At 39.6% G+C, this 12,682-nt stretch overlaps 1 protein-coding gene across 1 annotated transcript in view; it reads left to right on the plus strand.

Moving 5' to 3' along the window:
* Positions 1 to 10,486, plus strand: part of MDFIC (MyoD family inhibitor domain containing) — a 100,017-nt gene extending 89,531 nt beyond the window's left edge. Inside the window, exon 5 of the mRNA XM_075014778.1 lies at positions 6,812 to 10,486. Coding sequence (XP_074870879.1) covers positions 6,812 to 7,059 — 248 coding nt within the window. The 3' untranslated portion in view covers positions 7,060 to 10,486. The remainder of the gene's footprint in view (positions 1 to 6,811) is intronic.
* The last annotated feature ends 2,196 nt before the right edge of the window (positions 10,487 to 12,682 follow it).

Consider the following 12,682-nt stretch of genomic DNA (forward strand, 5'->3'; position numbering starts at 1 on the left):
GATAGGAAACACAAATCATATGCAAGTCTTTTCTGAGTGGAGAATGTATGAGTTTGCTATCAGGGCAGCTTACATCATAATAAATGTCACAGCTACATCTACACTAGCAGTCCTCTTTCAAAAGAGAGAGACAAATGTGGGAAATTGAAAATGCAAAGGAGGCACAGATTTACATATCTGGCACCTCATTTGCATATCCTTTCAAAAGAAGGAAAGCAACGTAGACACCACTGTTTTGGAAAAAAACCCATTTTCGAAGGAACCCTTATTGCTATTTTTGGGGTTTTTTTAGAAATAAGGGTTCTTTTAAAAATGGGGTTTATTTTTGAAAGAGCCGCATCCACACTGCTTTTTTTCTTTTGAAAGAAAAATATGCAAATGAGGTGCCAGATACGTAAATCTGGCACCTCGTTTACATTTTTGATTTCCCTGATTTGCATGCCTCTTTTGAAAGGCAAATGCTAGTGTAGATGGAGCCATGTGCATAAGTTTATGCTTCCTCCCTTAAAGAAGAGATGAAAGAAAAAAGCATCTCCAATGATACCCACAATCGATCAGCCAAAATTAATAGTGGGTCGTTTATTTTTGTAATTAAGCATACCTGGATAGCTTTGGCCATTGATAATTACCCAAGAGTGGAGCAGCTTTATTTATACCAGTAGTCTGTCTGTTTCAGTAAATATCTAGATAAAGGAAAACTTTGCTGGTTCCATGACATATTTTACTACATTAAGACCTGAAAAATAGCCTCCGTACATCGGCTTTATAACTACTTCATATCTGCAGGTATCTGCATACGTAGGTGTCAGTATGGGTATCTGCAGCTCACTTTAGCAGAGATGGAAGCCAATGCAGATACAAATTTTGTATCTAGACCCCTGCAAAAATTTGCAGACATTTGCGGCTCATTTTTATAGATACAGATGTGGATACAAATTTTGTATCTGTGCTGGGCTGTACTGAAAAGTAGACTCTGGTGAAATTAGCCCCATGCTTTAAAAGCCAGTACATCAATGCAGTGCTTATATCTACTGTGTATCTGTGCATTTCTGTCTCTGATTTACACATGGCTGGACAAGGAGGCAACCATGAAACTAAATGGCTACGTCTACATGAGCCCCAAACTTCGAAATGGCCACGCAAATGGCCATTTCGAAGTTTACTAATGAAGCGCTGAAATGCATGTTCAGCGCTTCATTAGCATGCGGGCGGCCGCGGCACATCGAAATTGACGCGGCTTGCCGCCGCGCGTCTCGTCCAGACGGGGCTCCTTTTCGAAAGGACCCCACCTACTTCGAAGTCCCTTATTCCCGTGAGCTGATGGGAATAAGGGGACTTCGAAGTAGGCGGGGTCCTTTCGCAAAGGAGCCCCGTCTGGACGAGACGCGCGGCGGCAAGCCGCATCAATTTCGAAGTGCCGCGGCCGCCCTCATGCTAATGAAGCTCTGAATATGCATTTCAGCGCTTCATTGGTAAACTTCGAAATGGCCATTTGCGTGGCCATTTTGAAGTTTGGGGCTCGTGTAGACACGGCCAATGTCTGCATTTCTGTATTTTATTTCTCTGTGCAACTGTTGTGAAATGTCCTGCAGTCTGCTCTAAAATCAAAAAAGATCTTGATTTTGTTGATGCTTTCTTAACAAATTCCGTGTTTTTATGCACCTGTTTTCTTTCATTCTTATCCTCTGTCTGACTGTCTTCAGGGCAGACTTGTGACTGTTGTACCCTGTACATCAAAAATCAGAGAGGAAATTATACCTGGACAAATCTAATCCACCCTCAAGACAAAAAAGTAATTAATCACAGTAAATGTAGCTTTGGTCATCTTCACTGAACCAATATTTCCCAGCTTCATTTCACATCAGCTGAATTTTGAATCATTTGGACCAAGGCCTTTCATAAAAGGTTAGGTTTTTTTTCCATATAAAGAACCCATTTTAACAGACTCAGTACACCTTTTTTTAAACAGCTGAAGCTTATCAGCATTTGCCGCTCACAGTTCTCCTTCCCACACAATGGCTGTGTCTACACGTGCCCCAAACTTCGAAATGGCCACGCAAATGGCCATTTTGAAGTTTACTAATGAAGCGCTGAAATGCATATTCAGCGCTTCATTAGCATGCGGGCGGCAGCCGCGCTTCGAAATTGACGCTCCTTGCTTCGAAGTAGGCGGCATCCTTTCGAAAAGGAGTCCCGTCTGGACGCGCCGCGCGGCGGCAAGGAGCGTCAATTTCGAAGCGCGGCTGCCGCCCTCATGCTAATGAAGCGCTGAATATGCATTTCAGCGCTTCATTAGTAAACTTCGAAATGGCCATTTGCATGGCCATTTCGAAGTTTGGGGCACGTGTAGACACAGCCAATGCTACATAATTTTTAGGAGTTTTTCTGTTTTTCTTTTTCTCTCTTTCTGGCTTTAATACATCTTGAAGGTTTTTTCTGTACCACCTCTATTCATTATTTATATAAATTCATTTGTTGGTTTAAGTACTGCACATAACTTGAGATAGTTATGTATGCAGATGACAATGTTCTTACCTACTGCTCCTCATGATCCTCTTGTCAACACTTTCTTGTATCAACTGGCTCAAGGAAAATCACCTCATTCATTTATATTTTTACACATGCGAACTGCAACTTTGCTGTTTCCTACCAAAAATTGTAATTGGCAATTAATCTTAAAATACATGTTTATAATGTTAATTTCTCAGCAACTAAATTTATGTAAAAAACTGTAAGTCTTGCTTCACCGCAGTCACTCAGGGTGTATCTGTGCCACTTATGAAGGTGTCATTGTCAGTATGGGCTTTGGTATGAATTAGTTGCCCAAGTGTAAGCCCACCTGGGATCTGGGTATATACTTGCAGAGGCAGATCTGAGGTTTGTGGGGCCAGAGGCCAAAGCAAGTTAGCCTTTCCCCTTGGTATTCTTGGCAGAAGAATGAAGTGGGGGCACAGGGGTTTCTCTTCCCTGCCTGATGCTTTTGCCTGGCAGTGGGAAATGACCCTGTGCACCAGCCCTGCTCTGCGGCCGGAGCACCCTTTTTTTCAGGGTCCCCCCACTCGGTTGTTGGCCTAGTGGTTAATATGCCATGGTGAATTTAGGTTGCTGAGTGGTGCTAAATAAAGTCAATATGGATGGGTTTACAATCACACCTTTATTTACAATGCAACATATGCTTGGCACATACACCAACTCATAAAAGATTTCTTCTAAATTCAGTGCATCAGTTTGGACGCTGCATTTTACAAATAAGTTAGAAAGCTTATTTATTATACTACATCTGGACTTCACAGATACACTATGATCAAGTTTTTCCACAAAGCTTTTCAAAACATGGTATGGTCTATAAGCAAACACCTAAAATTGTTACAGTATTCTTAAACATAATGTTAAGTTATCAGTATTGCCTCTGGTTACATTTACAGGTTAGCATGAAAGACACCTTGCTATAACTGCTTCTTAATAGCTAAACAGTTTGGCATCAAATGTTTTGGAAGGATGAACTAAAGTACAGCTGCACCCGTAGAATACGCTAGTAGTGTATTGTTTTCATTGAGCTATAAATATTGTTAATCTGATTTAGGTTTTATTCTGTCTAATTTTCAATATTGATTACCCATTCTGATGAATTCTTTTTTTATGCCCAAGTGAACCATGCATTTCTTACAACATATATGCCAAAGCTTTGAAGATGTCACCCTATAACAGCGGTTACTAACCAGTTAGAGAAGAAGAGCCAAAATAGCACTGGATAGAGTGCAAAGAGCCACATTTTATATATTGTAACTGGGTCAGGCCAGCAGCCCCCCACTGGAAGGGTGAAAGGCAGCTCAGGACTCAGCCTGGGCTAGGGTCAGAACAGAAAGAGCCAGTTAAGCTCTCAGGTGGAGGCAATAGGGAGTGGCGGCAAGTAATCAAAGAGAGCCAGCTGACCTCACTGCAGGAGTGCTGGCAGAGCTTAAAAAAGCCATCCCTGTCAGGGGAGGGGAAGAGAATAAAAAAGGAGGTGAACAAGGAAGGGATGTGAAGATAAGAGAGAAGACAGATAAGGAGAACAAGTAACATCTATAAGAGACAGCAGGGGAAAAGAGGGAGTAACCCAGCGGGAGACTACCTGCGCTCCCTTTCCCCGTTGAGACTGAAGCCCTGACTGTGGACAAGGGGGAAAGGATTGACCAGTTGGCCCATATGGGCAGTGGTGGGTGCAGCCTAATCCCTCCAGCTGAAGAGAAAGGCTTGGGTTCCTGGCAAGACCCAGGATACCCTGCAACAATATTTATTTATATTTATATTTTATATATCTATATAGAGAAAGATAGATATCTATTATCTGTAAAAATAAATACAGGTCATATATAGATATATAACAATAAATATATAATATGTGGCTCAATGCCCTCTCTGTCTCCCAGAGCCAGACACTCCCAGCCCTGCTCCCTCCCCACTCTAAATAAGGGCCAGCAACTCACTGTAACTGCTGCTGCTGCCTTGCGCTTTTCTCACCAAGCAGTGGGGCGTGTACGTGGAGCAAGCAGGTGGCACTCCCAATGTGGGGGTCTGAAGAGGAGCTGCCAGGCGGCTGCTGCTGCTGCTGCTGCTTCTGCTTCTGCCATGACACGCTTCACCCACCAAGCAGTGGGGTGTGGATCAGGTGTGGCACTCCTGGTACATGGCTCTGAAGAGTCAGATTTAAAGGCTCAAAGAACTGTGGCTTGGCTACCCCCATTCTACCGTGTCTTTTTGCTTCAAAAAGTCTTACATCTTTAAAATTTTCATTTGTGTTCTAAATATTCCTTTGTCTCTTGCAAAATAAGTATATTCCTCCTCAAATAGTATGCATTGCTGAATGATGAATACAAAATCAAACTCGTGTATAATGTAAATAGCTATATATGTAGGGCTTTTTCCTGCTGTGCGTTAAAGAACATACTGTATGTAACTTTTTCATTTGTGTTTGTTTTTGAACTGATTTGGATGAAAATCTGATAAATGTATGCCTTGATACTATTATTTTCTTCATATTACTCAGTTTTGTTATTCTTTCAGTCTTTGGCCATGTCTTCACAGGCAACCTCTGTTGACAAAACTGGGCTTTTGTCAACAAAACTCACTGAGCATCTACACGGTGAAAGCGCTCTGTCAAGAGTCTGTTGACAAAACTCAGCTGTTCAGTGAGCAGTGTTATACCTCTTCCCGATCAGGTATAACGCCTGTGTCAACAGTGTTCTGTCAATAGAGTGCCTATGTTGACACTTCTGACAACAGTCCCAGGCAGCCCTGTTTGCAGTTTCCAGAAAGCTGTTCTGTCCAGAGAGGGCAGGGCAGTCTGGCTGCTCTCTGTCGACAGAATGGCTTGCTCTTTCGATCTGCTTTTGGATGTAGATGCTGTCTGTTTCTCTGTTGACGGGGTCCTCTGTTGATGGCTGCCCCTGTAGGTGTGGCCTTTTTGTGTTTCCCTATCCTTTAGCATAGAATTAGAGCTAAATATCAATGACCATTATTTGAAGTATTTGCATGTATTATTTGTTTGGATACCATGCCTCCAGCTGAAAGGGCACTTGAGTGGTACTCTACACGTTGAGTCATAACCATTTGTGATTTGCCACTTCTTATGACAGACAGCTCAGTGCTTCCATTCAGGCCTATTTCTAAATTCCAGATAGTTTTAAAAATTAATTAAATCTAAAGCTAGTAAAATAATTGTGTAGAGGAATGATTTAAAGTGGTATCAGAATAGATCTCTTTCTTTAATTTTGAAAATGAAGATATACATATGGCATGATGATATGGCTGGTTCTGAGATTAACCTGATGTTATAGAGAAAACATAATGCATGTGCTATGGTGGCATCTTCCTTGCTGTAACTATAAACATCAATGTGATAAGAATGCATGTAATTTATGCATAAATTTCAAGCAATTGTGACCAAATTTTACTTAATTCATAAAGTCTCAGTGTTCCCATTTTTTTCTTTTCTTCTTTAGAGATTTTGTTTCCCCTTTTATGAGTTATGTCTCATGAAAGTCACACTCAAAATAGTTGGATCTGATTTGTGATTTCACCTCACTTGAAATGTGAGTTGAGGTATGATTCTTAATTGCATTCCTTCCTCCAGCACCAGTTCTCCTGTCCTTAGTCACACAACTATACAATTAAGATGATCAGAGGTCCCCAGCATAGTATGAACGGTAAAAGTAAATAGTACAGAAGTTGCATTGTATCTCTGCCACACTGACTGATACTGCAACAAGAAATTGACATACTCATATGCCAGTTCTGTGTTTGGTACCTAACAGTACACAGATATAAAATATGAGGAATTTACATGCTAAAAATATAGATGAAATGGTAGACCAAAAGGAGGTAGTCACAACTTGATATTTCTTTTATTATCTGGTAATTCATGAGCCTCATGAAAGAAGTGAGTGTAAAGACCAATTTGAATTAGGAGATTATAGAAAATTCTTTTCCATTTGACTTAGAAGGTGTTCAGTTCATAACACATGCAAGGGGTAAGGTGAAAACAAGGGTAGAAAAAGGACATGAAGTCTGGCATCTAGGCAAGCATAACTGACTAATGGATGGGGACATACAAGATGTGATCCAGGATTTAAGATGGGCTGTGTCGTGACCTTGAAGAAGAGGACACAAAATTTGAACTTCATGCTGCTGGGGAGAGGAACTATTGGTGACTATAAAGCAGTTCCAGTAATTATTATGTGGCATACTTGCACATAAAATGTAGTACTGATTTGTTCTTCTTTTTTTCTTTTTTTATATGTTGCACACTACAAAACTGGTACCCATCAAGATTGCTGTGTTCACTGTATCCTGGCTTGTTTGTTTTGCGAGTTTCTCACCCTCTGTAATATTGTTCTGGCACAAGCTTCCTGTGGCATCTGTACATCAGAGGCCTGCTGTTGTTGCTGTGGGGATGAAATGGGGGATGACTGTAACTGCCCATGTGACATGGACTGCGGCATAATGGACGCTTGTTGTGAATCATCGGACTGCTTGGAAATCTGTATGGAATGCTGTGGGATTTGTTTCCCATCATGAAATCTTTGCATCTCTCTTTTTTTATTCTGTTAAAAACTGGAGAAGTTTTTAAAATACTTTGGAAGCAAAATAAGGTAAGAATCTCACACAGCAATCTAGTATTTGCACTGTTAACTAGCTATGTTTAAACAATCTTCAGAGAAAACAAACCTGTACTCTAAGGAATGTTTTATGGTTTAGTATGTGAAGTTCTAGTTAATTTCCATCCCACCCTTCAGCTTTGCAAATGGTATAGTTGGCTGCAATCAACTTAAAGGCCTAATACAATAGGTCTTTTGTTGCCATTTAAATTAAGTTTTTAGCTATAGATAAAACTGCAACATAGTGCCTTAAATATTACCACCCCACCCACTTACTTTAATGCTTAAATGCTTGAATAGCCTTCCATACCTAACACACTTCTGCAGTTCTTGAAAGCCAAATGTCTTTATTTTAACTGTTTATGGTTTGAAAGTAACCTTTTCCTATTATATTTTAAAGTGAGTTTAAAACTATGCAGTAGGAATATACAGTTGATCTCACTGAAGTCATTCTTTGATTTTGAGAGAAATTCCCTGTGTTTATCATGGTGAATACTGGTAATAGGTGAAAGGCCAAGATTGCACCTGTCTTCCAAACCAGAAGAAACTTTTTATGTAGGACCTGTATTTCCCTTCTGTGTTAATGTTACTTGAAATGATCAATTTTAGAACAAGATTTAGAAAGCCCAGGTAAACATGAAACATATTGTTTCTCAGCTGGACTAGATAATCAAAATCACTTGATATTTAAAGGATTATCATCAAAAATTAACTTAATTCTATACCTACTATTTTTGTCGCTTTAAAGACACATGTACTAATTAGGTGAAACAGCCTAGTTAGGAAGTCCTACCAGGTGCAGAAATTAAATTTATGAAATATCTTATTCTCAAATGTAGGTTCTTTTAAATGTTATAATAGCATGTAAAGAATTTTCAAATAGTTACTTTTCAGCTGATTGTGTCTCTTTAAAACTGAAGGAACTATAGTATCGGATTCAATGGGCCAATATTTTTTCTTAATTACACCATGTAAATATAGATTTTTCTCAGTAAATTTAAATTTTTTCAGTGTAATTGAGAACAGATTCTGGTCCAGTTAGCTGTTGTTATACAGTTTCCAGATGTTGGGAAATAATGGTGCCTGCTAGTTTCCTTGCTCCATACCCTATGGCTCATTAGTTCTGTTGTGTAAACTTCCTGTATGTCTTGATCTCACACATTTAACTTTTTTATCTAGACTTCAGCTTCCTGTGTGTAGCTTGTTGATCCTCATTAATTTAGGTGTCACTACAGCAGTCCTTGATGGATAATATCACATTTCCTTGAAGTGAATTGACCATAAAATAATTCTTCCACTGAAAAGAATTCAGTTTATGCATATGCAACAAACTGAAAGAGCATGGGAATGTGAAATTCACTGTCAACACATTGTTCTTACCTTGGGCTGGTCCTGCAAACACTGACTAGTAGTGCTTACTACTGTGAGTTCTCTCTGAAAATGATAATCTAAAATAGCTGTACCTTCCCTTTACAATTCTGTTGAACGAGGGAGGTGTTTCCTTCTGTCTTGATTGCTCCAGGATTGTGGTTTATTCCTCTTCAATGAAGATTTTTTCAGTGGGTATCCCTATCCATATTTGACAGATATTCCCATCTGGTTTGCTGATGGGTCCAGATTCTGATCTCACATTAAGGTGACCCAGGTGTTCCTCTACTGTCACCATTTTCCAAAGTTGTAAGGAAGTGTTAAGGGACCCAATAATTAAAACAACAGCAACAACCAACTGCGGAGGTAAATTGGTAAAACTACGGAGCTCAGCATCAGGCCGTTGTGGCTCATTTATGGTTCCTTTGCATGTGAGGCTCTGTGTACATAGAAGTTGACTGCTGATAGGAATTTTAGCTACACCAGTTAGCTGAAATCAATTTATCCACAGTCGACTTCCATGTCTGTCCACATGGCTGAAGATTGACCTTCCTTATTCCTCACCTCTCGCGAGGAGTACAGTGGTTGACATTGATCCCTGGGAGCATTATTTCACACGTGCGTGAAATGAAACCCCGAAAGATCAACCCTGAGCAGGTCACTCTTCTGCTGTAGTGTGTGTCTAGCCTGAACCACAGTGGGAAGGGGGAAGAGACACTCTGGTTGAGCACTGTAACTGAAGGCATTTTTTATGCTACAGTGCCTCTGGGGAAAATGGGGTCATCACAGTAAGTAGTGGGACTTGATGCTCTTGGGAGAGTGTAGACAGTGCTTTCCCCAGCACAGCTTTGGTGGATGTCACCACAGTAGGGAAATGCTCTCTTGGATCAGGTAGTTGTGCTAGCACTTATATCTCTATGTTACTTAGCACAGCCAAATAAACTATAGTTGTCCTTGTTTTTATGAGTCAAGGGAGAAGGGCTTCTTCTGTTTTCTTGTAGTGTTCCTGTGCCAGAGAAGTCACATTTTGGATTAATAGGTTTGTGCAAAACTGAACAACTGTGTTATTAAGCTTTTAGTAAATATTAAATGTAACGAGTTGTTCAGTATTGCTGTTGAAAATAATTTACCACAGGCTGCTATAGATGGGCAATTATGGTCTATGTAAACTACTTTTTCATGGTTTAAGATTTGGGGTTTTTTTTCATGTAGATTTTTATACATACAAATGTTTTTGCATGTAGGATAATTTACAAATGGAAATACTTTGAGTTCAAAGTAGGAAAAGATGGAAGATGCATGTATTTCATTGTTTTCTACGGAGTGTATTTCCAAGATTGTTAAACCAAAACCAAGAATTGGAATCTGGATATTTATATAATCAGATTTTCTGTATTTATGGTTATGTAATTTTGATATTTCCCTTGTGCTCCCTTGATTTATGAAATATTAGGAAGTGAAATTACTGGCAGGTTATAGGACATAACAAAAGCATTCTAGTGCCTTAGAACTATCGTCAGATTATTGCAGATTTAATTCTGAAAATTCAAATTGTGTCATTTGTTTAACATTTAAATATATTCTGCTACTATTTGTCATAGAAATACTAGCACTCTTGTAATTTTATCTCTGCAGCAGAGAATATTAGTGAGTAGTTTAAAGAACTTTTTATATATTTATATTCTTAAAATTCTCTTTTTATGTCCACTCTGTAGACAATCTTATGAGCACCTTGTGTAATAAAAACAAGCAGAATTAAAAGTAGACAATGTGAAGGATTAGTTTAAATAAAAAAAAATCAGTACTCATCAAGTTTGTAGAATTTCTGGTGGACATTGACAATGTTTCAGTTTTTTAGTTTACACTTCTGTGAACTGGTCCTGTTTTTTACAAACTGGTAAGTTGCTATTTGTATTTTATATTAACTAGATCTGTGTAATTGTAAAACACTATTTTAAAATAAAAGAAATTTATTTTGAAGCTTTGGAATACTTTGTTATTATGTTACTTTATTATGGCTATTTTGCATTTTAACATCACGTGGAAGTCTCTGCATACAGATAATGTTTTATGTAAGCGTTCCTGCTACAACTTGTCATCTTGGCTGACTCTGAGTGACCCAGTATCGCAGTGTATAGTTTTGCACAGCATAGCAGACTTAGACCTTGAAATTTCTGAAGAAATAACTTGGGATTTTATAACATGGTATACATTTAAATCTCATTTTGTGTAAGTTAAGCTCTAGTGGGACAAATTTATTACTGGTGTAACTCCATTGGCAACAGTGGAATTACACTGAGGTGGTAAATTACTGTCTCTTAAATGTCCCTGAAATGTCCGTACACTAAACATGGAGTAGTCAGTTCACAATATTATGTGGCAAAAAGATGAATGGACTCCTGAGATTGCACAAATTTATCATTCATCTGTACAAGAGAGTAGTATTGCTTTAATTTAAGATATGATTAAAAATTTTAACTTAACCAGTTCAAAAAGCTATGTATCAATTACTGTGGTTTAATGCAAGTTTATTTCAGTTTGACTCCAGCTGAGTGGGAATAGGGTAAGCTGAAACCTAAATAGGCCCCTCACACTGAAAGCCCTGGGTGGGTGCTGCTGTCCCTGTAGGACTACTGGAGGAAGCTGGCCCTGGCCCTGTGGGGCTGCCGGGAAAAGCTGGTTTTGCCTTGGGAGGGGAGAGGGCTGCCCCCCCAGCCCTCTGAAGATGCCAGGAGATGCCAGCCCCAGCCTTTTGTGTCACTCTGCCCTCCCCCAGCTTGCTGGGGGGACGCAGGATTTGCTGCACCCTCCTGCCCTGCGCTCTGGTCCAGTGAGACCAGATGAGGGATATTGACAGACCAGAGAGTGCTGAATTTAGAAGTTCCAACCTACAGCTCATACTAAGAACTGTTAGTTAAACTCAGAGGGCACCACTATCTTTTAAGGAAAGAATAAATTTGTAAAGGGAAAAAGATTTTTCATTGTATGCCTAACTATTTTATTATATGGTGCCCAAATACTATTTATAATGAGAGAGAGAGAGAATATGGTTGCAGACCAATACTGTGATTACACTGCAATAAATACATTAGAAACCCTTCTCAGATACCCTACATCTTTCTGCAAAACTCTGCTAATCTGAAATGTCTCATTTCTCTCAGTCCCAAAGATGGAAAAGAGTTCTTTGTGGCTACGTCTACATGACATCCTGAACTCAAAATAAGCTACAAGTTTATGCTACACAAATTGCATAGCTTACTTCTAGTGTAATTCGAAATAGGCTATTTCAGCATTTGGCATTGTCTAAGCAATGCCAAATCGCAAAAGAAAGTGCTGTTTCAAAACACCCCGTACGTCTCCTGCAGTGAGGACTACACGAATGCTGAAACACCATGGCATTGTTTTGGAAAAATATTTCAAAATAACTAGAGGGTGTCAAAGAAGAGGATTAGCCATTTCAGGATATTGAGGTATCATGAAATTGCTCTGCCACGTAGACATAGCCTGCCTGTGCTTACAACCTTTTTAGATATGTTGGAAATTCTGTCATAAGTGTCACCTTTCGGAGGGGCTATGGTAAGGTGGCACTTTGGGATATGCTAATGAGGCGCTGGTATGAATGTACAGCACCTCATTAGCATAATGGTGGCTGCACGCGCTTCGAAACTGCTAGTTTCGAAACACCAGCCACCTGTGTAGTGGGGGGAGGGGGGCTTTGGAAATGGACCCCTGATTTCAAAAGCTCCTTATTCCCAAAACTAGAGGGGAAAGGAGGTGCTAGTGTTGCCACAGCTCTTGTGTTGTCATTAGAATTAAGAGAATTCTTTCTCTGTGCTAAGAGTGGTACAGCTATTTGGCATGTTCTTCAGAGCAACCTGAATTCAGGTTGGATCAAGAAAATAGCAGTGGCCTACATAAAAAAAAAAAAAAAAAAAAAAAAAAAGGAGGATTCACAATGTGGAGACTAATATCCCCTCCCTTGAGCCTAAACCTTCTGATACTTGTATGATACTTTCCAATTCAGAACATAGCAGGATGCTTTTGGTCCAATCTGGATGTTAGAAAATTGAAGTGTCCTTAAAGGCATCATAAAAGTTATTCCACACCCACTTCAACTTGTTCAGAGCACTCAGCTTTCCAGAGCTGTGGTTCCCAACCTTTTCAGTAACATGGCA

Source organism: Carettochelys insculpta, chromosome 1 (genome assembly GCF_033958435.1).
Source record: "Carettochelys insculpta isolate YL-2023 chromosome 1, ASM3395843v1, whole genome shotgun sequence".
Taxonomy (NCBI): Eukaryota; Metazoa; Chordata; order Testudines; family Carettochelyidae; genus Carettochelys; species Carettochelys insculpta.